The sequence below is a fragment of the Papaver somniferum genome, chromosome 10 (assembly GCF_003573695.1).
Source record: "Papaver somniferum cultivar HN1 chromosome 10, ASM357369v1, whole genome shotgun sequence".
In the NCBI taxonomy this organism is placed as follows: Eukaryota; Viridiplantae; Streptophyta; class Magnoliopsida; order Ranunculales; family Papaveraceae; genus Papaver; species Papaver somniferum.
Genome location: NC_039367.1, coordinates 144,438,502 through 144,450,790, shown reverse-complemented (window position 1 = coordinate 144,450,790; position 12,289 = coordinate 144,438,502). Strand labels below are relative to the sequence as shown.

The 12,289-nt window shown below is 36.9% G+C and overlaps 1 protein-coding gene and 1 non-coding gene across 2 annotated transcripts; one reads left to right on the top strand and one right to left on the bottom strand.

Annotated features, from left to right (window-relative positions):
• Positions 1 to 1,085: 1,085 nt before the first annotated feature.
• TRNAR-ACG lies at positions 1,086 to 1,158 on the bottom strand. The gene has a single exon. It is a non-coding gene; the product is annotated as a tRNA-Arg (tRNA).
• Positions 1,159 to 2,060: 902 nt separating this feature from the next.
• LOC113317424 (nudix hydrolase 8-like) lies at positions 2,061 to 4,247 on the top strand. The gene is made up of 8 exons (XM_026565547.1): positions 2,061 to 2,404; positions 2,512 to 2,816; positions 2,916 to 2,981; positions 3,058 to 3,276; positions 3,374 to 3,424; positions 3,512 to 3,546; positions 3,627 to 3,735; positions 3,921 to 4,247. The coding sequence occupies exons 1-8, from the start codon at positions 2,311 to 2,313 to the stop codon at positions 4,110 to 4,112; spliced, it is 1,071 nt and encodes a 356-aa protein (XP_026421332.1). The 5' UTR covers positions 2,061 to 2,310; the 3' UTR covers positions 4,113 to 4,247.
• Positions 4,248 to 12,289: the final 8,042 nt, after the last annotated feature.

Below are 12,289 nucleotides of genomic sequence, written 5' to 3'. Positions count from 1 at the left end.
TCTTTCCTTACCTAAGAAGATGTGATCTTAATATCCTTTTTTCGTTTGTGCAAAATGTAGTTTAGCGGGGTCAGCAGATTGAGTGATGCCATAGTCCTCGGGTAACATATACGTACTATTTTCTTTTTTTGTTTACTATGAATCTATAGGTTTTCTCTTATTTTTTTGGTTTGATCCAGGAGTACATATATGTTGTACTGGTTGAAACTTCTTCTGATTCTGTTTTATTCAGAGTTTTGCCACTTTTTTTGGTTTGATCCATGAGTTCGTATGCGAAATACTGAAGTATGTGCTTTGATTCGGTTATATTCATGGATTCATCACTTCTTGACATGTAATTGAGTTTTTAGTTTATGAATCCGCGGTACGTATATGTTGTACTGATAAAAACTTCTTTTAATTCTGTTTTATTCATAGTTTTGCCACTTTATTTTGGTTTGATCCATGAGTACGTATGCGAAATACTGAAATAGATGCTAGTTTTGTTGTTGTGTTTTAATATTGTTATATTCTGGTCACATTTACAGGTTCAATATGTCTAACGGATACATACTCTATATGTAAGCAGTGAGGCAGATACATACTTAGATTTGTACGTAGTGTAGCCGATATGTACTCAGATTTGTAAGCAGTGTAGACACACACGTTTGGTAGTAATGGGTATTATGGACATTTCCATGTTTTAATTAATTTTGGACCTCCGGATAAAAAAAAGATCCGGCTGAACCCTACTATAAATAATTATATGGGCCTAGGACCAAACAAGAAATTTTCCCAATAAAAACCTTATTATTGTAACCTTAGCATTCGAGTTTTTCTTCTTCTGGATGCATGAAAAGATATTTAGTACATACACAATATCATCAACTATGTTAAATACAAAACTAGTTGGAGAGAAGAACAAACCTGGATGAATTTAGTCCTAAGGAGCACATCGGTAATGCTTATATAGGTATATCCCTTTCCTTTTCGTTTTTTAATACGAACCCAGCTTTCCAAAAACAATAATCCCAAACCGAGAAAGAATTGGGATGAACGCGGCTCCTGCTGGGCATCGAACGATTCGAACCCATGGAAAAAAAAAGCGACTCTGCTGGGGATCGAACCCAGAGTCTCTGGTTTCGTAGACCAGCGCCTTATCCATTGGGCCACAGAGTCATTGTTGGTGCTGATGTTTCACGTTATAAAATCACTCTCTGAGAACACTGCTTCCAACTCAAAAGTCCTCAGTGTATGAACACTGCCAGCAGTGCTTTATCGCACCTATACGCCTGTAACTGTATATTATTGTGGCATGAGGATTGGCGGGTTCTCAAAATGATACATGCAGACACCATGAACAAGATGAGGAAAAGAAACACAAATTGAAGTTGCTAGAAAAAGAAATTAGAAATGAGTGTTAATTGAATTTGAAGTAGCATCACAATATATCCACAGGAGTTCTTAGTCTAATACAGGCTAAGTCCTATGGACTAGATTAGCTGTTAGATTGGCCAAAAAGTGTTGCAGTTCACAAGAAAAGTGTTGTCTACAGTAGTTCTCGCTCCTAATATTTGCTCGCAACTGAACTAGCAGCGAGATAGTAGCGCTGAACCATTCAGCGCTATAAAAATTATCTTTACGCTAAATGGTTCAGCGCTGGGCGATTTATTTTTTGATCTGACGGCTGAGATTTACAGCGCTAAATGAAATAGTGTTGGGCGCTGAACCAAACAACGCTGGGCGATAGTCCTATCTGACGTGGCCTGCTAATCTAATCGCTAGACTAACACACCATAGGACTTAGCCTCATTCCACATTTGCAGGATTTCAGCTACTTTCTTATTCAAACGGAAACCTTCTGAATTATTATAGGTATGATAATAACTTACTAATAGAGAGTTGCATTATTGAAGAAAGAATAAAAGCATCATATAAAGAAAGTAACGATAAATAAAGAACATTCTCATCTATAACAATGGATATAATTTATAAATATGCCCAAATTATTCTCTTCTTCTTATAACCAATTACTACCTCTTTTTCATTTCTTAAACTGACCCAATTTTGTTCTCTCTTTGTTTCAGTGTCTCTCTTAAAGATTGATATATGGGATTTCCACATAAAATCTTAACCAACAAGAACAAAAATTAAATTACAGAAATGGACTAATTTAATGTAATTTCATGGCTCCTACTTGCGTATATGCATGTCTCGCACTAGATTCCAGCATAACTTAATTCTTTTGATCACCAATTTGCAGACCCATATGCTACTGTTACACCTATATATCTTGTACCATGTTAACACTAGTGTTTTGTAGCAGTGGTGATGACGATATTGAGTTTAAATTTGTCTGCCTCATATAGATATCGTTTAACGACTCATGAGCGGAATTCTAACATTCCGGCAAGATTAGTTAACGGTTTGAGTTCGAGAGTTTCTTCTTTTAGTTCTTCATCAGTACGTTTTGTTTCTTCTTTTGATCATTAATTACATGGACTAATACTTGTTTCATTTCTATATTTTAAGGAAATTCACCGGAATGTCTCAAGTCGACGTCTTCATATGGTGGACGTATAGATTCATCATCTTATTCCATCGGTAAAAACTTTCAAGGAAGAAATGGAAAAGGTGCAAAAGGAATCGGAGGTATTGCTCCTAAAATATTATCAGTAGCAACAACTGTCAGCTCAGGCTCGTCTGGCCTTGGACTACTTCTTGATGCATATGACGATGAATATGGTGGTGTAATCATCGAGCCAGAGCACTTACCCTCAAACGCAAACGCATTTGTATCCATTCTTCGCACTTCACTCTCCAATTGGAAACTTAAGGTTTTTATCTGCCCAAAAAATTGCAATCATGAAATATGCTCTTCTATATGCATTGCAAATTTACTTATATATGCAGCATCTTAAACAATAATGATGCAGGGTAAGAAGGGAGTATGGCTCAAGATATTGCAAGAACAGGCAGATCTTGTCCCAATTGCTATCAAGGTAACCAACATGGATTAGAACTCGATCTAATATGCATCTTCTGCCGGAAAATGTGTAACATTGAAAAATTCTGCAGGAGGGTTTCGATTATCACCATGCGGACCGTGGGTATATAATGTTAACATACTGGATACCAAATGATGAACCATGTGGTCTTCCTGATGGTCCAACTCATCAAATTGGTGTTGGAGGATTCGTGATGAATGACAAGAAAGAGGTTTTGGTTGTCCAAGAAAATGTATGCCCATGTCAATGCTCAGGTGTATGGAAATTGCCTACTGGTTTTATCAACAAGGTACAGCAATTTCAATTTTATTTTACCAACATGCCATATCGGACTCCCAGCTCCGCTTGTTCGAACTGATCCGGTGTACTTACTATTCTTTTTGTAGTCTGAAGAGATATTCTCTGGAGTTGTGAGAGAAGTGAAGGAAGAAACTGGGGTAAGATATGATCAAAACTTAGCTAGCAGTCTTGGAAAGTTTAATCGAGAACTCTTGTTTATTAATATTTGCATCTTATATGTTCAGATCGATACGGAGTTCTTAGAAGTGGTAGCATTTAGGTAAGGAAATATTGCTTTTGCCATCTTGATGAAAAATCCAATGGTAAATTGAAATTATATATTTGACTTTGTTTTGCTAGACACGTCCACAAGGTGGCTTTTGAGCAATCAGATTTGTTGTTTGTGTGTATGCTCAAGCCTTTTTCCTTCGACATAAGGATCGACGAGAAGGAGATACAAGCAGCAAAGGTAAACATCAGCGCATAATGTGCACCTTTTAGCAGCTAGATTTGCTATTATATGCACATTAACTGGTGCATGCTCATGGCGCTACTAAGCACATACTATATTTTAATCAAATTAACATTATTCATTTCATTATTACTAAGAATATATCAAGTTCTAATCCGTTAATAATTTTGGTTTGGTCACAGTGGATGAATCTTGACGAATTTCTTAGTCAATCCTTCTACGAAGAAGATCATATGTCGAAGAGGGTGATTGATATTTGTGTCGCGGCCTGCGAAGATAATTACAGTGGTTTTATTAATCATCACTTAACATCAAAATTTGATGGAAAATTGTCTCATCTCTACTACAACCATGAGATGGTAAAAAAATTCTAGTTATGATATCAATCATTCTTAAGATCGCATAAGTGCCTCGACTAGATTTATTTTTCTGTTTTTCTCACGGTTATCTTCGAAAAACTATGTGACATCTTTAAAATGTGCATAAAGAAGGAGAAAAATAGCATCATATTGAAAGATTCTAGTCATTCTACTGTATTTGGAGCAAATACTAAAAATTATGGGCCTCAGTTCTTGAACATGATATTAAAGTTATTGGTGTGCACTAGCACCAAAGGTAATGAAGGTATAAATATCAAAACAACTTAAATAGATAATAAATGTAATTCGTCAGTCACTCACATGGATGAATCTTGATGAAATCCGGAGACAATCTTTAAGACCATACGTTAGAAGAATGCAACGGAAACATTCAGCGGAACGTTGCACTAACACAGTAACACCTATGATAACAATATTTGTGTTGTAGGGGTTATCAAATTTCACGAGGTTGTTAAATTCATATAAAACATAACAATTTTCTCCATTGGGTTTCTTGGTTCTTAAAACATATAAAACAGCCTCCAAAAACGTCAATGCAATCTAAATCCAAACCAGTCTATCATAATCATAAGTGTGTAGTGGTTGGGCTTGAGAGAGTTGGGTGTAAGTTTACAAAAGCCCGTCACACATTTAGGTGTGTTTTCAAGAAGAAGGATTTTCTGGGCACCAACCCTTACCCTGGGGAATGAACAGCCTCCAGATTTCATCATTAGAAAGCTGGAATTAGACAAAGTAGTCAATTAATTCTATCAATAAAATTATTTTCCTATCAAATAAAATAAAATAAAAATCCTTACTGTGGGAATGTGCTTAGACCACCTATCCTACCTCACAAGGGGTGTCCTAAAGGTAGGAAATGACCAACCTATTCTTTACCCTAATATTTAAACCTAATCCTAAAAAAAATACAAAATGAAAGTTACCCATCCGTGGAAATGGAGGTTACAGAAACAATTTCAGTTAGGTGATTTCTTTAAAAAAAAATCCTAATTTGGTAACCGAACTTTTTGAAATGAAGAACACCAAGAATACTGGCCAGAAAGAATTTTTTTTTGGGCATAATCAAACTTTTGTATATAACACTAAATGTTGAGTTTGGTTACATCGAAAACAAAAAATTCTCTTAAACGAACTGTTCTCTGAAAATCCATATATTGAATTCTTCAATGCAGGCAACTTTGAGAGAAGCGTCCATACCTCAATGGAAACGATTGGCATCAATCGACCATGCCATGCAACAATTGATTTTTCATCAAATTGGAAATGAGTTATCAACTGGATTCCACACTCCCCAAACCTGGACCCAGCATAATGTTATCCTATCTAAAAGATATTTGATATTTGATATCATTAATCCGACCTCTCATAACCGGAGCCAGCAAAAATTAAACATCCTCGCGAATCTTGTAGCCCAAAAAATCATAAATATCCACCCTTAGTAGCCAGGAACGGGAACGAGATCGGAAGCGAAATTCGTAAAATTTTCAAAAAATGAAATTTGATGAGCACGTTGGGAGCGTAAACTAGGTTTTATAGGAAGACTACTTACAACTAATTTTCTTGCAACATCCCATTCGTTCATTTTTTTTCTCTTTTTTTCCCAGTCTCTTGCGAGCATTTTCAAGCTAATTTTATGCATTTGTGTTAGGGAATATGTTGGGCTTGAGCTCCAACTTAGCCCAAAGTAAACATAAGACATTTTTAATTGAACCCTGATTTTGGGCATACCTAAATCTTTCTAGGCATACAAAGCAATAGTTCTAACTTGGGTGATCTTATAAGGGGTACCTATGGGTAGTTCAATTACCTATATACCCTTAAATCTTTTAAATTACTAATATATCCCTAACCCTAATACAAAATCTATAATCAATAAACCTAAAATCAGTTTCATTCAACCCCTTCTTCTTCTTCCTCCTCCCCAGCCGAACCCACCATTCTCTTCTTCTTCTTCTTCTTTTTCATCGTATCATCGCCGAAATTTAGTCGTCGATTCGTGAAAATTTAGTCGACGATTAAACTCATCTATATAATGGGTCGTCGTAAGCCAGTATCTCGTTCTAATCGATCGATTGAACAACCTATTGAAGAATAAGAAGAAGATTTAGAGAGCGAAGAACAAACTCAAAATCAACCACAAAATCAACCGGAAGAAGAGATTGAAGAAGAACCAACTCCGGAAATGAGAATAAGAAGGTTAGTTCTACAAACCCATCTCGTATTTGATATTTTTGATTGGTATGATCAATTTAATTCGTCAAAAACATGTTTGTGTGGCGGTTACAGGGTATGGTTCAGCGTAAAAAAAACCTTAGATGTGCGCCGAGCTGTTCTTGAAACTGAACCCTGAAAGTGTATATGAACAGCTCGACTTAAAATGCAAATCCATTTTGAGCCGAACTTAATGACACAAAGCCTTATATTTAGGATCAGCTTATTCGATGGTGTTAGTTTTGTGCCGAATAAATGTTTTGTGAATTTCAGAAATTTTGCATGTGCTTAGGATCAGTTTATATGGTAGTATTAGTTTTGTGCGAATAAATGTTTTGTGAATTTCAGAAATTTTGTATGTGCTTAGGATCGGCTTGTATGGTTGTATTAGTTTTGCGCCGATTAATGTTGTTTGAATTTCATGAATTCTGCATGTGTAGGATCAGCTTATTTGTATGACACCATTTTGCGTCGAATAAATGTTTCAATTCATAAGTCTAGATTCGGCTTATTCGATAGTATTAGGGTTGTGCCGAATGTCACTGTTAAAATTCCATAATTTTTACAAGTGTATAGGATCGGCTTATTTATATGATATCATGTTGCACCGAATACATGTTTGAGTTCATAATCATAGGTTCGGCTTATTCGACAGTATCGGTTGTGAGCCGAATATAAAAGATCGGCTTATAATTATTTTGTAGTATGATCCGATCCACTCTCTGTGTAAGCTAATGAAAATTTAAAGACATGGTTCGACTCATATATGTTATTTCGGGAAAGCCGAGCCTTCTTATTTGTTGACCATTTCAAATCCATATTTCATATAGTTTGTATCCCTTTGTTGTTCGAAGCATAGTTATAACTTTCGTACTTGTGTCAAGACCAATGCAGCTAAAAAGAGGAAGAAGACGGAGGTAACACCTTCTACTTCTAAAACTCACGATCCTCGAGGAGGAGGTAAGAAAAAATTGGGAGCGGGAGGTAGAGGAGGCATTTTAGAAGAAGAAGCTGAACAAGTAAGAGTTGAAAGACAAGAAGAAGGAATAGCTGAAGATGAAGAAGTTGATGATAATCAAGAAGAACATCAAGAAGTTCATCAAGAAACACAACCCCAAGAAAAACCCAAGAAAGATAAGAAAGATAAGAAGGTGGCAGAACCCGAGAAAGAGAAGGACGATGATGATCGACGGATCACTGGTTTACACATTCCTGATGAAGATGACGTAATTACACCTCGATCAAATGGTTTGCCTCATGGTCTTCCGGAAGATGGAGGAAATGTGTTGATTGATTATGTCGAATCTTGGGCGAAGAGAATTTATGAGACTCCTGATCACAACCGTGCAGTCCGAGTATTGAGACACCAGAGGGCAGCGGAATGGAGTCTTGATGAAGAGGTTCCTGAGGTGATTGCTTACGTACAAGCCAGTGCTTTATGGCCTTCCATCAATAATGGACGTAAGGAATATGATAGTGTGTCGGCCTCTGCCTTTGCCGAGAGATTATGTCTAAAAACTTACACATTTCAATTACCTTTTGGAGAGATGACAATCACTCCTGATGAGGCTAGTAAGATTACAGGCCTTAAAGCAATGGGTAAAAGTGTGGATGCTGATTTTTATGACATGAGTTGGGATGAGCTCTACAATTTGTACCAGGAAACTCTTGTTGGGGTAATTACAAAACTGAGTTGGAGTTTTGTCGATTCCGTATGCACTCCCAATGGCAGAAATCTTTCTTTATAATAAGGACCCCAAAACAGCCAGATGTCGACACCACAATTAGTTTTGATTTTTGTGAAGCCACATCAACACCACCTTTCCCTGTCATCGCAATCTGATTGGCCACTCCAATAGTCACTTCCATATCAGATGAAAGCCAGATGGCACCTTGAAGGGTCGCTACAATTGTGTCCCTTCAAAGGAAACATATCCCTTCAGAGAGATACGTGAGAAAGAGTCCCATCGTTTATTCAACAGTTGTGTCCTGTCATCGAACGATTTTAAGGCACTTCACCATCAGGAACGAATCAAATAATGCATCGGTTTGATTTATATATAAACCCCAAGATTTTGATCACTTTTATGGAAACATTTCTCTTCGTCAAAATTCCTGTTTGTTGATTGTACTGCTTTACCTACAACGATTCAAGGATACACGATTTTTGTTTAACAAATTCATGAAAATCCATACTCCGGTAAGTAGAATCATCTTTCCATGCATATAATTGTATCTTTTGGTTTAGTTTTAATCAGTACAACGGGTTTGAGAATCTGATACTATTGAAGGTCTTACACGTCGATATGTATTCATATTATTTAAATTATTAGGTTTACAAGTGGGGTTTACACCTTCTATCTCTAAATCAAGGACACCAGTTCTTCTGAAAGTATGTGTGAAAGAGTCGCCAACAAGATAAATGTGGTAAGAATATGAACTACTAAATTTGCTGGGAGAGATTCGATTTGATTCTATTCCGTCCATTCACATCTACAATGGGTCGCGTCTCTGATGGAAAAAACAATTGTAAGTATATTTGTTACTTTATCTTTGATTTGATGATTTTTGGTTCTAACCTAAACCTACAGACACAACCATTCACCATCAATAGTTTCCTGATTACAAAAACTTTCACTACAAAAACATGCGTACTGCCGATGGAAAGAATTCGCCAATAGTAGCGAACTAAGCATTGAGCCAGGAAAAATAAATAAAAGAGAAGAACCGAGACTATTTTTGTTGGAACCACAAAAGAACAAGCAGTATAGTAATCATTTGGAACAAAATCTACAGCACTACATTGATGCATATGTATATGTACATGTATATAACATTCATGTTTATTTTTTAACAGTTCAAACAGTAAATGAAAAATGCGAACACGATGCAAATGCAAGGGCCTTATAGCAAAAACAAGAGGCGCAACAGAAGGAAACGTTCACCACACATTTTCTCATCATGTTGTGCGATAATGGAAGGATTATAAGTAAAACTCCATTGGCAGAAACACTAGCAATTACACGAGACAACCGAACACATACCAACCAGTTCATGATGTTGAAATGGAAACTGATAATGATGAAAACAATTCCCTTATATATATTGCACAACCATACATTGTACTGAAAACATATGAAAACCAGTTAGATAAAGATGTCTCAACGGTCTTATCAAAATGCTACATGAAAGTAATCTTCTTGCACACCATGGAAAATTGATCGCCATCAGAAAAATTGAAAGGGTGCCAATTAGAGTCATATACTCATTGCAACCAGAAAAAAAAAAGCACCAATATAACTCACCAAAAGCAAGAATATGTGCAGAGATATACAGCCGACGAAAAGAGATCTGGCTCAAAGGGGATTGCTAAATTTCGTCCAAGTTTTATGGAAATGCAATTATACCACTTATTGTTTCCTTATGATTAAGATGAAAAGGGACATATCCGAAGTGCCCGATACAGAGACGTCACCTCCACCAAACGGAAAAAGGTCAGAAGCTTATAATGACGCAGGAGTATATAAGGCACATCAACGACAAAAAGAAAAAGAAAAGCATCATTATTATTCAGGAAGGTCGTATGTTCCAACCATGTTTGGCTAAGGAGTCCAAATTGTGATTCGTTGTGAAAAGCTAAAACAAATTAAGAGATGAACTTTAGAATGGTTTGAAAAATGAAGTCATATATATCAGGCGACGCATCACCTGCGTCTGTTGGAAAAATGGATTCACGATGCAGCCATATGCAGATTTAAGGGATTCGCCGTATTTCTTCATAAGCCCTATGAGGCCATAAATAAAACGATCTCTAAATTTGATGACAGGACAAATACCTACCTGCTACTATCTCAAGGTTACGTGGATGACGCCTTACTTATTTATTTGTATCAATAAATAAATGAAGGAGTAGGCCAGCTATTACCATATTTACGCACAACACATTACGTATTTCGGGTGCGCATGCACCGGATTAGAGGCTTGTAAGAAGAATAAGAAGATCAAGCTGACTAATTTGAAAAAGGAATTTAAAAACACAAAGGAGAGAGTAAAGCAAGGTTTGTTGGTAATGGATCCCGTCAAAATGAAGCAAACCGGAACTGCCTACTTGCTTTATACTCTTGGTAGAGACATCTTTCCCGACCTTACCGGAAACAAGGTAAATGCTAAATATCTCCAACTGGTAAAAAATATTGAAACTTGTAAAAAGTATGCTTGGGGAACGGCTACGCTCGCTTACCTGCTGGACCAACTTGCCACCTCGTCTAGGTTGACAATACAAACATCGGAGGAAACTTCACTTTGCTCCAGGTAATTTTTGGGAGTTCAGAGTATGATTCGGCTTATAACCATAAAATCGTATAAGACGAACTTATTATTTATCTGGTTCTGCTTATAATACTTGATCCATATAAGCCGAACAGTTCTCTGAGTTTGCAAACTTTATTCTTACTTTGATGTTTCCAAGTAAAAATTGTTTCTATCACTTCAATTCCTTTGATTTTTGAATGTGGTTCTTTGGATGTAGGTGTGGATATATGACTATTTCCCAATTTTGAACTTGGCCAAAGTATTTGAGAAGGATGTCGATTATGTTGATACAAAGCCAACTGCAGCATGGTACGCGTATGAGGACTCGAAGAAAAGGAACAAAAAAAAGTTGGTGGCAAATTTTAGAGAGACGTTAGACCTAATGGGTGTTGAAGATGTCGTTTTTAAACCATATGAGAAGGAAGATGAAAAAGATGAAGTTGTTGAAGATGAGGATATGCTGGTAGGTATGTATCATGGGCCATTGTTTTATCCCGGTGGTTATGTTATATACGATCCTCGGCGAGTACTCCGTCAGTTAGGTGATAGACACATTTTTGTGTCTAATTTGTCCTCAATGTCAGTATTGTTGGAACTCTATTTTTGTACTAATATTGTGTTTTTATGTATTTTTAGGAAATAAACATTTTTGGAAAATTTGGCTCGAAAAGTTGATTTTGGTACCCGGAGGACAAGTGTTATTTGGACTCTCGCTTTTGGATAAGGGGCAACCTAATTACTAAGGGCACCACCAGAACACCTTCTTCTCAAATTCAAATTAATTTTTTTGGCGGGAAAAATAGGTTCATCAACTGGCAGATTTTCAATCGACAAAATGAAGGTGTTGTGGTGCGATTCAATGGCTCAAACTTGGTAGGAAGATGTGATATAGCTTAAGAAACACATTTATGGCATCGAATTCGATCGGATTTGGCTGGATAATCACCAGGTGATGAAAACATCAAGAACAGTTTTGGCGGGAAAAAATTGTCTTGAACTGCCGTGACTAGGGTTGATGATTCGAAGGTGTTACAGTGAGATTCAATGGCCCAAATTAAATGGGTTTGTTCCTAGGGCCTATACAGAGCTGGTATGGGTGTTGGATTCGGTCCAATTTGGTTAGATAATCGGTGGGAATCAAAACAGGGAAGATATTCTCAAATAAGGAAGATATCCTATTTTTAGAATTTGTGGATGGAAGAGACGTGCATGGGTTAACTCTATTGGCTGTAAACTTCTCCTACAACTCATATATGATGCGTGAAAGAGATAAACCAGGAAACAATCCGTAACGAATCAGAGAAATAAAGAAAAAAAATATCGGAAAATATTCTTTTATGGCCGGATATTCTTGGAGTTATTACAAGGATTTGAGTGACCTGTTGTGTATAAATAGGTCCCTAGTGTCGAGCAGAGGGGGCTAGTGAAGTTTAGGAAGAATTTGGAGAGGTTTAGAACACTACAGAGCAAGAAAATCCAACTTGCAGAGAGTCTGGTTCTGCTGCTGCTGCTGCTGCTGCGAGGAGGAAGAACGTGAAGAACAGACTCCCCAGGACAGACGTTTATCAACAGTAACATCGACTGTCATCTTTGGGTCGTAGTTCTTCAGCGACAACAGCACTTTAGCTCTGTCGTTGATTCTGGACGCT